The sequence below is a fragment of the Cucurbita pepo genome, chromosome 17, assembly GCF_057944985.1.
Source record: "Cucurbita pepo subsp. pepo isolate OVF chromosome 17, ASM5794498v1, whole genome shotgun sequence".
Taxonomy (NCBI): Eukaryota; Viridiplantae; Streptophyta; class Magnoliopsida; order Cucurbitales; family Cucurbitaceae; genus Cucurbita; species Cucurbita pepo.
Genome location: NC_141814.1, coordinates 2,879,847 through 2,895,838, shown reverse-complemented (window position 1 = coordinate 2,895,838; position 15,992 = coordinate 2,879,847). Strand labels below are relative to the sequence as shown.

At 37.5% G+C, this 15,992-nt stretch overlaps 2 protein-coding genes across 2 annotated transcripts; one reads left to right on the top strand and one right to left on the bottom strand.

The window, feature by feature from the left end:
- Positions 1 to 1,022: 1,022 nt before the first annotated feature.
- LOC111779174 (UDP-D-xylose:L-fucose alpha-1,3-D-xylosyltransferase MGP4) lies at positions 1,023 to 6,014 on the bottom strand. The gene is made up of 6 exons (XM_023659256.2): positions 5,858 to 6,014; positions 4,895 to 5,763; positions 4,372 to 4,533; positions 3,546 to 3,761; positions 1,933 to 2,183; positions 1,023 to 1,254 (listed from the first exon to the last, which is right to left on the bottom strand). Exons 2-5 carry the CDS (start codon positions 5,372 to 5,374, stop codon positions 1,974 to 1,976), a joined length of 1,068 nt encoding a protein of 355 aa, XP_023515024.2. The 5' UTR covers positions 5,375 to 5,763; positions 5,858 to 6,014; the 3' UTR covers positions 1,023 to 1,254; positions 1,933 to 1,973.
- Positions 6,015 to 6,588: 574 nt separating this feature from the next.
- Positions 6,589 to 15,989, top strand: LOC111778526 (DUF2358 family protein (DUF2358)). Its single transcript, XM_023658417.2, has 2 exons — positions 6,589 to 7,113; positions 15,347 to 15,989. Exons 1-2 carry the CDS (start codon positions 6,761 to 6,763, stop codon positions 15,759 to 15,761), a joined length of 768 nt encoding a protein of 255 aa, XP_023514185.1. The 5' UTR covers positions 6,589 to 6,760; the 3' UTR covers positions 15,762 to 15,989.
- The last annotated feature ends 3 nt before the right edge of the window (positions 15,990 to 15,992 follow it).

The window sequence follows — 15,992 nt, the reverse complement described above, 5'->3', positions numbered from 1 at the left end:
ACAGAAACCATGGTCAACCACATGCACACATATTTATTGGTTCAAAAAATATGTAAAATAATCTCAAGAAAAATTATTTTTAATCTATTTCGAAGTTACTTACCAAAACCTAATCAAAACACCTTTTAAATAAATAAAAAACTTAATTCATAAAATTCTAGTTTAAATATGAGGCCATATAAGCTCACTGGCCTTACCTAAACAAAAAAAAAAAATGTTGGATAAACCATACCGAATCAACTAATAAAATCAAATTAGTCTATATGAATTGAACCATACCAGACTGATACACATGAGATCCTTGCATGCAACCCCTAAAATCCACTACGTTAAATGTAGTTTTTCTCTTGTCCCTCCTCCTCACCCACAATTGCGCGTGTTACTGATGGTAGCCGATGATGCGTGACGACTGCTCCTACACAAATAGTCAGGAACACATGACAATGAAATTTCTAAGAGAACAAACAAAGTCATAACACATTTGAATTGAAAACAAAAAATAAAGATTGAGACGTCACAATTGATATGAGAGAAAACGAGAATGATCGATAGAAGAATCAATGGCAACGGGAACGAGGCCCATGATAAGTGAGGTTGGGAACAATATAAGTTGCAAAGATGATCGATTGCTGCAGTGAAATCAAATACTAAGCCAAATGCAAAACAAGAATGATAATACACGAAAATAATTTTGAACACGAAAATGATAATATGTGAAAATTGTTTAAATTAATTGCTACAATAATGGTATTTCATATTTAACGACTAAAATGCATGCAAAGACGTACGAAAATGGTTTATGACATCAATAATGGTAATAGTCTGCTTTCGAAATTGGTAGATTAGAGGTTTCCTAACTACCACTATTTCTACTTTCTCATTTAAACAACCAAAAATAGTGTTGTAGCATTAAGAAATTTTGGGTTGTTGTAGCATAATAATCAACAACTTATACATACATGGTTATTCCTAAAATCAAAGGAGGGAACATCGTTTAGAGATCTAAGAGTAAGAGATGCCTCTGCTAATAAGATTCAGTTGCATTCATCTAGTTCATGAGTTATACAAATTAGCCTTACAGAATTTAGAAGAATTATTCCCAAGAATTGAATACAACTACCAAAATTTCAAGAATTTCCTACATTTTCCATTCCGAGACCAAATAGAAAATCTCAACTTCAATATTCAGAATTTTCTTTCTCCCTCCTCCGTCATCGATGCCCGTTTTCCTTCATCGTTGCTATATCCTTCTACCTAATCATGTATAACAAAGAGAAATAAATATGATATACAAGCCTTCAGATCTAATGAGCATGTAAAGCTCACCAAATGCAAGAATAGATATGCTCCTAATATTTGGGAAAAGGGCCAAAAGAAAAGCATGAGAAAAGGGAATAGATGAAGGTAGGCAATATTTTGAGTGTACGAACCTAAATGCACTTAGATAAGGGAGAGTCCAAGTATATCAAAGGGCAGTGGAGTTAGTTTTGTCTTTCAATATCATTTCATTTCTTTAGTTTCTAGCAAGAGTTCGTTTGGTCATACATGAATGTCATAAATTTGTAAATTCTCCAATGGAGAGCCCTCACTAAAGTTCTAAGTAAAATAACTTCCACAAACAGAATTTTGAAAGGAATTTGATCAATGAGACTGAGTTTTTCAGAATAATATTGGTAATAATCGAAAATGTTCAAAGAATGATGATGATAATCTTGCTATATGCTGCTACTTTGTTGTCATGAAATATAGTTCTAACCGAATGCTAATAAACAATAACAGAGCAGGCTTCACTGCAGTTGCATGATTGTCATTCCTCTAATTGAATCACTGTGAAAACAAACCGCAAAAGAAAAATACGAGACTGCCAGGAAGAAGGAAAATTCAAAATTCAACTACATGTAGCTAAGGCTGCACATTTCTAAAAGAATGTACCTTGAATTGAAGGAAGAATTGTGATGACACCTATGAAGTTCTCATATTCGACCAAGAGGGGATTCGAGAGTATGATCATCCACATACCACAGGTTGAAATCTCGGAAACGCTTAATCTTCTTTTCAAAACCTGTGATATAATTATTATGTATTATAACATGCATTCCCTTGGTTTCCTGTACCCATGACTGGTTCTTGAAGTATAGTCCACCTGTTGGGAATGCTGTCTGCGGCAGCAGGTATAGATCCACCTGTATATGATCATTGTAGCCAATTTTAGATCGTTATCTAAACTGCATAGTCTCTCTTTATGAGAAAATCTAATATATTTCGTCTCGTCTTGACCAAAAACTGAAGAATTCTTCCCGCATTTATGCCATAGTTAAGAGATTTAATCCAAGTGACAGAACCTTGAGTGAACAAACTACTAGATCAATTGGTTTCAGCAGCTTGGCAGATTGTTAGCTCAAAGGAAAATTTGATTCTGATTCTAGATTACCAAAGGGAAAAAAATTGTCTACTCTAAGGCCAGTTTGATAACAATCTTGTTCTTGGTTTTCTACTTTTAGGCTTATATAGAAACAATTGCTATTTCTACCGGTTACCACTGCAATTTTGGTCCCCTTTGAACGTCTAAGATTTCCAGGGCCCATTTGGAGTGTGTAAAGAACTGAGTACCAGGAAAAACACTGTTTGGAGATGAACCAAATTTTGAGGAGGGACATGAAACAATTCAACAAGCTTATTTTCTGTAGACTAAAAAAGTGTTTTTAAAAGGGGAAAAATCTAGACAAAGAAATTGTAAATCGGACAAGCTTAATTTTTAAAAACTAAAAACAAACATATGGGACCCTTTCATCCCTTGGATAGCCCCAAGAAGCTGGTATGGCCATTGGAATCATTTCGGTTTTCACAGGCTCAAAGTCCGTTCACTCTTCAAAGAAAATTGTCTACAAAGTTAGCTTGGAGCATCGCCCTATTAAAAAAAATGTGGCACAGCATATACCCAAAGAAGTGAGTTTCTTCTTGTGTGAGCTTAGCTGTGAAAACATAAACTCACGATGAGACATAAAAATGGCTTCCCACATGCTCCCTCTCCCTGTTCTTTTTCTTTTTTTTTTTTACTTTTTTAGAAATATCTGGAGACCCAAGGCCTCAACTGTTCTTTTGCTGGTAATTTCTGGATTTCGATTCTCTTCGCTTTAAATTGGCAAGTGGCATGCCCACTAGATATCAAGGAGCTATTCTTACTATGTTTGTCGGCCACTCTTTTAGGGAAAAAAGGAAATTCTTTTGGCTGCAGCTCGATAAAGCTATCTTTTGGGATCTTTGGCTTGAAAGCAACAATAGCATCGTTAATGACAAAGAAAAATCTTTGCTTTATAATCGAATGGAAGTTCATACTTAGTAAATTTTCACTATTTTCATGAAAAGTTTTGATTCAATCTTGTGATAATTTCATAACACACCATCCTTTTTGTGTTCTTACATGGTGTAAATTTGATTCTCCTTTCAATATTTTCTAATTTTTGTAAACTTAATTGTTATCGTATGGGGTGTATGCAGCTCAATTAGGATATGATAGTAAGAACTATAAGGCGAGAAAAGCAAACCTCTCCGGCGGTTTTATTCAGTGCCCAGTTGAAAGCAGGTTGATCATTTGATTTCTTTGCTTTGGACCATGGCTGAGCTTTAAGTTCATCAATCCACTTCTTCATGATCAGTTTTGCTCCATTGGTGGGGCGTAAGAAAATCATGCAGCTGCATATGTAAGTGCGGCCCTTTTTCCCTGGAGGTGGCAAATCATGAGAGTGGTGCAAAGGTTTTACCTGTTAAGGCACGAGGACAAATAACCTTATGTTAATCAAACAAGGATGCATGCACATTTCATCAAAATTTAAGATGAGAGTTTAGTGTCACCACGCTTCTCAAGTTATATTAAGCTAGAGATCTACAAGTACCACATTTTCCAGTCAATTTGATCGATTGATCAAAGAAATTATCAAATATTCAAAACGCGTCTACTAGGAAAAGGTTTTTCCACACCCTTATAAGGAATGTTTCGTTCTCCTCCCAAACCGATGTGGGATCTCACAATCCACCCCCCTTCGGGACTCAACCTCCTCGTAACGCCTCTTGACTCATATCATTTGTAACGGCCCAAGCCCACCGCTAGTAAATATTGTCCTCTTTGGGCTTTCCCTTTCAGACTTCCCCTCAAGGTTTTTAAAACGCGTCTACTAGGGAGAGGTTTCCACACCCTTATAAAGAATGTTTCATTCTCCTCCACAACCGAGGTGGGATCTCACATCTTTCTTACTCAAAGATTAAGAAATAAAAAATTGGAGTTTATATGCAAGGAAAGTGTAAGCAACACAAGTCCACAAACATTGCACCAGATGAAATGGGAAAAAAAGGGAGAAGAAAGGTTGTATGTACCGCAGCCATGTCATCTGTGAAGTACACATCATGTTTCCCTTGCAGATAAGGAAATGGATCAGCCAGCCATACCATATCAACATCATTGTACATAACATTATAACCAAGCTCCAAAATGTGTAGTAGGTGTCGTGGTCTTCGGGACGTGAAGTTGAAGAATCCCTGAAAAGTGAAGACAATCATTTTCATTTCACATAGGCAGTGAATTTGGCTGAAGATTTTTTATTATTGTCATTTTTAAAAAACTGAGCTTTCATTGAGAAAAAAATGAAAAAATACAAGTGGCATCATGTTTAGAAAACACATGCAAGAATGAAAATGTTCATGACCAAGTGCTGCATTAACAAAACATCTTTGCCCAGGCAATCTTAAATGTAATGAGATATTGAACAGAGAAGCAACAAACACTGAATATGTTTATATAAGCAATCATGTTTTTAGTTTCAAATAAAATAAATAAATCTACGCCTATGATAAAGAAACAAAATTTATGAAAGCACATAATAGAGTCAACTAACCACACCTGAGAACCAAATTTATGAGCCGTTTGAGCATCAGGAGCTGGTGGAACGAGCACTGCATGCCCCGGCCATCGTTCATTCACCTTATAGAGCGTTGCATAGTCCTCTGCAATAACAAGAACTTTCTCGTGGTGCTTCTGCCGAGTAACACTAATCAACCAATTATTAAGAAACGGCAAGTAGGGTTGGCTCACAGCGCAAACAATCACAGTCCCGTTCCTAGCGACGAACGACGCAGCTTCAGCCAATGAGTATTCTCGCCATTTATCGTTCGAGATCTTGGAGCTTGAGAAAATACTCTCTTGTATATTCATCCAAGGTAAGAAGACCCCGAGAATCACAATAAGAGAAAGCAGAGCAAGCAGATTTAAAGGACTGAATATGGAAAAGGATCTCTCAGAACTCGAGGAAGAACGAGGAGAAAGTGGGTATGAGTTTGCAAGTGGGTTATGAATGGGTCTTTGGTGCAAGATCGACGGCATCTTCGTGCATTAAAAAACACAGAACAGTGTGAAGCCGATGTCAAGTAAATCTCTAAAACTTTGAGCCAGAAGGAGGAAGACGAGAACTATCCACAAATCATTCGTCGCAGAATCAAATTACAAAATCAATCAACAACATTCAAACAAGAAATGAACACAAATCAACTGCAGATAAGAACTCCCATTCCATCAGGAGTACGAAAACTGAACTCTCAAGGCCAGATTCGAGCTTAAGAAACCAATTAAAAACCAATCTTAACAAACTTTCTGTGCCTATAATCGGATCAATCACAATGAGAGGAAACAAAACACAAATGGCAGTGGGCAAACAGATCAGCAGAACTTAACCATGCGAAATTGCCACGGATTCATCCGCAATGATCAATGATCTGAAAATTTTCGGGCAGGATTCAGAATACGAATTCAAAAACTAAAAGTAACCAAAAGAAAACGAGTTCATGAACCAAAATTACTAAGATTTACCTTGCCGTTGGAAATCAAGCTTCCACAGAGGCTTTGGCGCTTGAAGAGTGAGGATCTGAGAGGTAGAACAATGGAGAGTGACGGTGGCGGGGAGCTGTTTTAGCAGTTTCTTAGCTTAATACTAATAGGCAAAAGAAATAGAAGATGTGGACTAATTATGTCAATATGATATTTTGTAGGGGGTTTTCTGCAAATAGTCTTGGATTTTTGTTAAAAACATTATAAAAATATGATATTTTGTGGTATTTAATGGTGTGTGAATTTTCAACTACTCTTTTCTTTATTTTTTTTAAATAATAAATATTATTTTTATATAATTATAATTAAACAATGGCAATATATTTATTTCCTTTTCATAGAAATAAAAAAGGATTGGGAAATAAAATAAATAAATAATTCCTTACAAATTTATTGATTTTTTTTAATTAAACCAAAAGTTTAAGAATTTATTAGACATTTTAAAAAATTTAACACTTATCAATAATAACACATCGGTAACATATAATATTTTTAAAAAATATTAAAACTCCGCCTCATTTTTTAACATAAATATAGATTTTTTTTTTAATTTGTATAAATAAATCAATAAAAAAAATAAAGAAAAAAAATCCTTATAGTGTGTGTGGAACACATCTTATTGATGTAGACATAATTGTGATTAGTAAAGATTAATGGGTGATTAGTGAATTGTGTTGATAATTCAGCTTATCCAAAATAATTATAGGTTTATCTATACAGATATTTCTCCTTCTCTGCAGTCGCATTTTCTCACCAGTTAAAGAACGATCGGCTCTGTGGTGTAAACATCTTCGTTCGTTCTTACAGAAAAACAAGGGAAAAAAATGGTATTTTCTGTATTGGATTTCGTTTAATTCTTGAATTAGCTGTCGACTGTGTATTTCCATGGCTCTTCTCGCTCGTGCACCGGAATTTTCCATCGTCTCGAAGATTATCAGCCAGCCCAATCCTAGAAATGTTAAAGGCTTCAGAGTTTCATCGAATTTTGGGACGATCGGCGCTAAGGCTATGATTAAGGTTTGTTCGGAAGTGAAGGGTTCTGAAATTGGTGTTTCGAAATGGGATCAGTATGTAAAGCTGCACGGACAGTTTGCAACTCCATTGAAAGGGGACTCCAAGATGAGTAAAGAGGAGGAAGAAAAGCAGAATTATTATGTGAATATGGGGTATGCTATACGAACTCTGAGGGAAGAGTTTCCGGAGCTTTTCTACAGGGAGCTTAGCTTTGATATATACAGGTATTTAATGTCTGTCCTTTTGTTTTATTGATTGTTGTGAAGATTTCTTTTTTGTATATCCTGTATGATCGATGTATCAGGATGGAAGAGAGCCTAGAACTGTGGTGCGATAATTTGTATGTTGTAATTGTTGGTAGTTGTAGGTTTGATAGAAGGTTTCAGTGAGATGATGTGAGAAGACAAAGGGGAAAAAGCCATTGTGAGATTCCGCATCGGTTGGGGAGAAGAATGAAGCATCCTTTACAAGGGTGTGGAAACCTCTCCCTAGCAAACACGTTTTAAAACCTTGAGAGGAAGCTCAAAAGGAAAAGTTCAAAGAGGACAATATTTGCTAGCGGTGGATTTGGGTTGTTACTGTGAGAGTGAGAGATGATCAGTTTTCTCCATTTTTACATCATTTTACAAACCTTCCAATTCTTAGTGAAAGGTTGATTGTGTGGTGATGGAGGATGACATGGGAATTGAGGAAGAGATTATTTCCTTTTCCTCCAAGTTGCATGCTCCTTATCCGCTTCCTAGACAGTTCTTGGAAGATCTTGACTGGTGTCCTATCCTAGTTAGGGAAAATGAGGAGTTGATAGGAATAAGTTTCCTTCACTAGATGCGTTCACTATGGACTTCTTTTAGGATAATTGGAATTGTGTCAAGGAGTATTTGGGGAAAGTTTTCGCATAAGTTTTTGAGAGGGGTATTATCTGTGAGATCCCACATCGATTGGAGAGGAGAACGAAACATTTTTTATAAGGGTGCGGAAACCTCTCCTTAGCAGACGCGTTTTAAAAACCTTGAGGGGAAGCTTGAAAGGGAAAGTCTAAAGAGGACAATATCTGTTAGCGGTGGGCTTGGGCTTGGGCTGTTACATTATCGATAATGCAAGTATGAGTGAGACTTACATGTGCCTAATTCCTAAGAAAGACAACAATGACAAATCACAATATGAAGCATTTTGGGCCCATTAGTTTGGTCACAAGTTTATATAGGATTATTGCTAAGGTATTGGCAGTTCGGTTGAGGAAAGTTTTTCCTAGGACTATTTTGAATACTTAGGGGCCTCTATGGCTAGGAGGAAAATTTTGGACCAAGTGTTGATAGCTAATGAGGCCATTGAGGACTATGGGCAAAGTAAGAAGGAAGGGATGATTTTCAAAATAAATTTTGAAAAAGCTTATGACCATGTAGACTGGAATTTTTAGACAGGGTCTTGGAGAAGAAGGGGCTCGGTGTTAAGTGGAGATCTTGGATGTGGAACTGTATCAGGTTGGCATTGTGGGAGTTGGTGAGGCTTAATAGCTCATGTTGGAGTTAGTCGCTAGGCCTTTTTTATATTATATTTGAAATTATGATCTTGGTTTGATTTTGTTGAATCGGAGTCCTTATGTGTAGTTTCTGAGATGTTCTTTTATTGCTTGTTTCTTGTATGGCCTGTATTTTCTTTCATTTTTCTCACAGCGCAACTTCTTACCAAAAAGAAATAAGAGAAACCAAATAGGATCAAAGGAAAGGTGTGAAGAGTGAAAAGGAAAACTTAGAGATGGGTTTATATCAGATCAATTTTAATTTTAAAGGTTAAGTGGAAGCACGGTTGGTATTTGATAAAATGTCTCATCCAGATGTGGTTTCTTGGAGCATTATGATTGATGAGTTGGTAAAAATCCATGTTGTGAAGTCTTCAGACTTCTGGAGAGTTAGAAACAGAAGGAACATTTCTGTCTTAGATCTGTGAAGAAGAATCCTTCCACAATGTGATGGCAATGGTGTAATGACAACGATGAGAGGAGAGATGTGGTGGCAGATGGTAAGGACAGCGGTGAGCGACAACGACAAGCTTTGACCGAGGAAAGGAAGAAAAAAGAAAGGCGAAGAGGGAAGAAGAGAGAGAAGAGACCACCTCATAAAAAAGTTGGAGCGACCCCCTATTTTTCCTCTTAAATATAAGATCGTTATTACATGCATGTCATGACATTTCAAACTAACTCGAGCAAAAATTCTTTTTGAAAACTTGGAGTCTCTAAGAAAATATTTCAGATGTTTTACTTTGCAATTGATACTCCAAGGCTAGCGTGGTACTCTCAGTCCAATGGTTGGTCCAGAAAGATGTGCTTCCTCCATCACTCACCCTATAGTGAATTCGGTTGGTGATGATGTTTTGATGTTTTTTATGTACTTCCATGACCCTTTGCAGAAGATGGGTCGATTTGGACATGATGTAGGAGGATGTTTGGCCTTTATAAGTTTTCTCCACAAGGCATTGTCTTCGTGATAATATCTTCGTATCCATTTGGCGAGGAGAGCTTTGTTCTTCTCTTTTATCGAAAATAGTACAACTTCTCCCTTGTCTGCTAGGAGGTTTATGATATTTCATCAGACAAGGTGTGACAAATAGTTTCTGAATAATCTTTCTATATCTGTAGACACTTTTTGTGGCATTTTGAATAGAGATATGTAGTAAGTGGGGAGGTTGGACAGTGTGTCTTGTATTAGAGTGAGCATTTCACCTTTGGAAGTATAAGATGATGACCATGTTGATAACCTTCTTTCTATTTTTTCAATAATGGTCTTTCAGGAGGAGAAAGATTTGTAGTTCCCATTGAAGGGTAATCTTAGGTACATATCCTGTCGGCAAGGTCTTTGATAATCTGTATGCTAATATTGATGTCCATAATCTTTATTTTTTTGGAGATTGACATTTTGTCCTAAGCATCTTTTGAAGGTTTATACTACCTCGATTATGTTTTTTATGGAGGAGACATCTGACAAATTAGAAAAGAGAATTGTATCATTCGCAAACAGAAGGTGGTTGATGCTTAAGCCTTCTTTTCCAACTTAAAAGTTATTTATCTGCCCTTCATATTAGACCTTAGTGAGTAAGTGACTGAAGCAATCCATTGCCATTATGAAAAGGAAAGGGGGTTGTGGATCCCCTTTTCAAAGAACCTGTGAGGCATGAATCTTCCCTCTCGGTCTTCCATGGATGATCATGGAGAAGTTTGTGGATGAAATGAAACCTTATATCCATCCCGCCATTTTGAGCCAAAGTCTGTTGCTACAAGAATGTTTTTGAGGAAAGTCCAATCGACCTTATTGAAGGCTTTTTCCAAAAATTTGATGACTACACTTGTTTGTTTCTTTCTTTTCCATTCATATATAAGTTCATTTGCCATGAGGGATACATCGAGGATTTGTCTTCTCTCTACAAAAGTTGTCTGCAGCCCAATAATCGTGAAAGGTAGAACCCTTTTAAGACACTCTGATTGACCATTGCTATGATTTTGTATAGTTCGGTTGTAAGACTCATGGGGTGAAAGTCGGCGACAATGTGGGCATTCCTTTTGGTCTTGGAGTTTTTTCGAAGCCTAGGAACTACATTCCCTTCCTCCCTTTTCTTCAGTGAAAGGATCCTCAAAGGAGGCTGCTTGCTGTTGAGGCTGCTTGCTGTTGGTCAATTGGGCTCCCGTCAATATTGTTTGGAAATTCGATAAAGGGTATTGTCCTTTGCATATAAGGATGTGTAAAGTTCTATTACAATTGCATCTTCGTTTACCAACTTCTGCCTTGTGTTGATAGAATTTTCATGATGGTACTCTTTCATTTCTTTGAAGCCATGTTATGATAGAAAATTTTGGAGTTTATGTCGCCCTTTTCTAGCCATCTTTTTTTGCATTTTTGTCTCCAAGATTGCTATTCCTCTGCTGCCAACTAGGTGAGTTTTAAACTAATTTGATAGAGCCCCTCCAGATCAAGGAGAGCAATTTCAGTAAGGTTGGTTTATTTTTGTGGAAATACAACAAAAAACCTTCTTGTTTCATTTCTTCAAGACTTCTTTTAACCTTTTAAGTTTGTTGATGAAACTAATGCCCCGCCCATCCACGAAAGGGTGTGTTCTTCCACCAGTATTCTACTATTGCAAAAATTCAATGTGGTTATATCACATATTCTCGAAGCAGAATAGTGAGGGGCCATTTCTAGTAGTCCATAGAAAGTACAATGGGATAATGATGAGATGTAGGTTTATTCAGTCTTTAAACACTAGTGTTACTAAATTTTCTGAGGGGACCTTTTGTAGCTGAAATTTGTCGATTAGTGTCAAGGTGGGTGAGATCTGCTGTTTGATCAGGTATAGAGACGATTACTTAAGAGAAGGTCAATGAGTTCAACTTCTATTATGAAGTTATTGAAGTGTCTCATGCCGCTGGTAACTTTTCCGCTAGATTTTTCATGTGTCCACTGAGAGATATTGAAGTCACCCGCCAAAAGCTAGTTTTTTGTGCAAAGGCTATATAGTTCTTGTAACTCCGGCCAGAAGAGAGGTCTTTCTTGATATCTATAAGGGCTATAGATCCCTGTTATCCAAAAATGGAAACTGTTGGCCAATATAATATGTGTGGTGATATGAACCAAGAGGCATCAATCATACAATATACTTCAATGAAGATGTGAAGAAAATGTTGTCAAAATTATCAAGCAATTCATGCCACATTGAAGTATATTGTATGATTGAATTTTGACAACATTTTCTTCACATCTTCATTGAAGTATATTGTATGATTGATGCCTCTTGGTTCATATCATGTGGTTTGGGTGTAAATACCTTTGTTGACTTCGGAGATGATCAAAGTTGGGTTATTCCACATTATTAAGATCCCCCGATGTTCCTGAGGCATTAAAAAATGTCCAACCAATATGTCTAGCACTCGAAAGGGATTTAACTGTTGAGCGATCAACAAAATTCAATTTTGTTTCTGGAAGAATGACCCTAATGGGATTGTATTTGAGGAGGAAGGTCTTGTTGAGGGCTCTCTTTTGCCAATCTCCTAAATTTTTGACCTTTCAAGAGATAATAATAATAAAAGATAGTGGTCACCCAATTGTGACTTGTTGGATTTCTCATAATTGATGCTCGAAAGGAGGCCAACAATCTCCCTAGTTAGTTTACTCTGTTTCATGGCTATAGTGGGCTTATTTTTCCCAGATGGAATAGTCGTGATACACATGTGGTGTTCTTTTTGCCATGGTGCCAGGACTTGAATGGGCTATTACTGATGTGAGTTTCGCCAATATTGGGGCGATTTCTTTTGCCTTGTTTTATTCTTCTTTCTGGAAAAAAAGTGTCAAGCTCTATATTCACAAGGATAATCACTGATAGAGAGACAGAGAGATTGGACATACTCGCAGTAGGAGATGAGGAGATGTGGAGAAGGGGAGATGACTAGATGCATATTTGTCATCGGATTCTTGGTGAGAGTCAACCGTGGAGAATTTTGTTCCTGGAACGAGGATTTTTTTTTTGGTTCTTTACGATGATGGCATGTTTTTCTAGTGATACTGTCACAACTTGTAGATCAAGGATAAAAAGTGGTATAGTAGATGAGATTGTGGAAGTTAGCGAAAAGTAGGGTGGGGGATTGGTGACCTTTGGTTTATGTGGGGGAGGTGGACTTTTATATGCGGCGGTGGGTTAGTCGAATGGGGTAGCTATGGGTCCATGAAGAGGAGGGTGCAGGAAATGGGTTTGGTTGAGGGGTTTAGCTATTTTTGTAGGAGTGGGCCTAGAAAGTTGGGGGCTATCCATGGTGGATGGGGGTTGTATTTACCTTTTTAGGGCTATGGGATATGACCTGGTGATGTGTAAATCTAAGATTGTTGAGTAATACTGTACTTGAGAAGTCCCTTTTGGTGATGTGCCTTTGTGGTTTGACCAAGGGTATGGTCCAAGAATGCCTCCTGAAGTTTCTACGATAACTTCACTATCCTTGATGGTGCAAAATCCTTTTATTGTTGCTTCGGTTCCATGGAAACTGACCATTGCATCAACAAACAAATCTCCATGGAAGCAAGGGTCAAGACCATGAGGGGAATACTTCCTCTCTCTGAGTTTTTCTTGATTTGGATGGTGGCTTGTATCAAATCTACAAGCGATGAAGTCTTTTTGGCAATCTCAACAAAACTTCCACAGGCATCTCCTATGTGTTTCAAAGTTTTAATATCCCAACGATTGAGTAGAAGTGTAACAGCCCAAGTTCACCGCTAGCAGATAATGTCCCCTTTAGGCTTTCCCTTTCGGGCTTCCCCTCAAGATTTTTAAGATGCGTCTGCTAAGGAGAGGTTTCGACACCCTTATAAACAATGATTTGTTCCCCTCTCCAACCGATATGGGATCTCACAGGAAGGGTGGCTTCTTGTGAAGGGGCCAATTTACTTTTGCCAAGTAGAGTTGTCGAGCATTCCTTTACACTATCATGAGATACTAATAAAGTGAATTTTCCCTCTAAGAAGGAATCTGGCTGATTTAGGGATGAATGAGCTCTTGGGATAAGTTCTCCTTATCTGAAGAAGGAAAACGTCTCCTCCAATTTGAATAAGGTGAAGCCCCTTCTCATTTGAGTGAAGGGTCTGTACCTTGTTAATATCAGAGGTTATCTCCAAGGTGTTATATTTTTTTTAACAAGAAACAAAACTTGTCATCGATGAAATGAAAAGAGACTAATGCTCTTTGTGGTTTCCATGTTGATTCTACGACTAGATCGAGAGACTATAATAGACCTATGTAAGAGTTGAGTACTTTGAGTACTAGTATGAGATTTGCTGGGGGATTTAGTATATTAGTGAGGAGAATAGTGGTAATGAGTTAGGGGTGTCTTTGTTATTTTCTGTTTTGGATCTTCCAAATCATTCCCGAGGGAGGTTCAATACCTCATTCAAGAACTGCTTTTGATCAAATTCGTAGGAATCAATAGAAAAGGCAAATCCTTTATGATACACCAGATCCGGCTCGGTTATTGATGGAGTGAATAAATCTACCATTTATTGAAATCTCTCTTCTGATTCAAAATCGTGGTGTAACGTGTATCCCCCTCCTCTTCCGGTCATGGAATAAATGAAATAAATAAATAAATAAATGGATTTTTGTTCGAGAATGAAGTCTTATTGGAACTATCCATACCCAGTTCATTCTTTGGAACCATATTACATCCCTGATCTGATGAAATAGGATGAATTGAGACGGTATTATCTTGAATATATTAACTATTTCTTTATTTTTCGATCCCCTTCTAGGGGCAAAAGAAACATCTTATTGAATAAGGGGTGTTAGGGACACATGATCATTTTAGTGGAGCGTCTATTATGGGACTTGGGGGAGAGATAACCCTCTCGAATACGTATGGTTATATTGTAATTAACTTTTGCCATTGTGATATATTAGCATATTGTGTTTTTATGTGCTTGAATACCCAACAACCTCACTCTGAGATCATAAGATTCAATAACAAATGGGTAGTTCTTGTGGCAGGTCAGTGTTTGAGGGTAATGGCTTTTAGCCTCGATAACTCGATTATTTTGTAATTAGTCTTTAAATCTCTTTTCACTAGACTACAACCCCATCCTTTTGTGGGCTTGGTTTTTTGTATGCCCACATATTCTTTCACTATGTTTTGATATGACTACTCAAAATTTTTATTGGGAGCTGAGCCACAAGGGTGTCTAAACACCCATCCATGACAAGATTCCAAAAAATGGCTAACTTCATGATTGATTTTGCTGGCTGGAGTGGTCTACCATTTGCAACAAAGATTTAGAATTTCAGGACCACCTTTTTCTCAACTGGCCCTTTGCTGGAAACCGCTGGAATTTGATACTTTGCACGTTTATTTGCCACATTGCCCTTCCTAATGACACAATCACCTTCTTCCTTTTATAGTGGTGGGGCATCCGTTGAAGAAAGACAAGAACACCCTTTGGCTTCACTTTGTTAGAGTGAACTTTTTTTTCCCCTTCTTTTCCTTTTGGACCTTTGGCTTAGAAGGACGAATCTTTGTCGACATAGAATTGCCTTTTCGTACTCATTTCAACCACTAGAGTACTGTTCTGTAATAGCCCAAGCCCACCGCTAGCAGATATTGTCTTCTTTGAGCTTCCTCTCAAGGTTTTTAAAATGCGTCTGCTAGAGAGAGATTGTCACACCCTTATAAAGAATACTTCATTCTCCTCCCCAACCAACGTGAGATCTCATAGTTATCGGCCAATTGGAAGAACTTTTTTGTAATCTCTCTGGGCTTCCTTTGCTTTCCTCTCCCTCTTTTCTAATCTCCCAATTTTTGTAATAGATGGATGACGTGACTTGGAATTTCAACTCTTTGAAGTAACAAGTTCTTTTCAAATGGCATTTACTATATTCTACCTTATCTTATCTTGTAATATTCTGATTTTCCTCTTTTGTTCTGACTTCCATGCGAAGAGATGACATTGTATTCAAAGATCCTCTCAACACTTTCACTGGCATTGACAACTACAAGTCAATCTTATGGGCACTACGATTCCATGGAAAGATCTTTTTCAGGGCTTTGTGGGTCGATGTTATAGGCGTATGGCAGCCGATGGAGAGCATCATCATGGTTCGATGGACCGTTCATGGCATCCCACGAGTTCCATGGGAGAGTCGTGGTCGATTTGATGGGACCTCCGAGTATAAGCTTGACAAAGAAGGTAAAATCTACGAGCACCGTGTCGACAATATAGCTCTCAACTCACCACCTCCCAAGTTTCGGGTTCTGACCGTGGAAGAGTTGGTCCAAGCCATTGGCTGTTCGTCTACTCCGAAACCCACTTATTTTGAAACGTCATCGTCTTCTTCAGCTTCAAACGAAACATAGCTCAGTTGAAAGTGACGGAAAAAGTTTTGGAATATGGTTTGGTTAATTGTCTGTTAATATGTTGGGATGATACTGTTTTATAGCATAAGGCGGTACAAAATTTTAGTGCTGTGTTTGTGTGTATAATCAGGCTGTAATTACTGTTTTACCCATGTTTTTCATCTTATGAGCCTTTGTACAAACATTGTAAGTGATATATAATGTGAATTTGAAGGCCAATTTTGTGTATTG

What these genes read in the sequence shown, in the direction of transcription:
- LOC111779174 (XM_023659256.2), bottom strand. Translation starts at nt 5,374, where the DNA reads ATGCCGTCGATCTTGCACCAAAGACCCATTCATAACCCACTTGCAAAC. An exon ending in CTCATAAATTTGGTTCTCAG is followed by an intron (nt 4,534 to 4,894) that starts GTGTGGTTAGTT and finishes TTCACTTTTCAG; the next exon opens with GGATTCTTCAACTTCACGTC. An exon ending in TGAATAAAACCGCCGGAGAG is followed by an intron (nt 2,184 to 3,545) that starts GTTTGCTTTTCT and finishes GATCATATACAG; the next exon opens with GTGGATCTATACCTGCTGCC.
- LOC111778526 (XM_023658417.2), top strand. Translation starts at nt 6,761, where the DNA reads ATGGCTCTTCTCGCTCGTGCACCGGAATTTTCCATCGTCTCGAAGATT. An exon ending in CTTAGCTTTGATATATACAG is followed by an intron (nt 7,114 to 15,346) that starts GTATTTAATGTC and finishes TTCCATGCGAAG; the next exon opens with AGATGACATTGTATTCAAAG.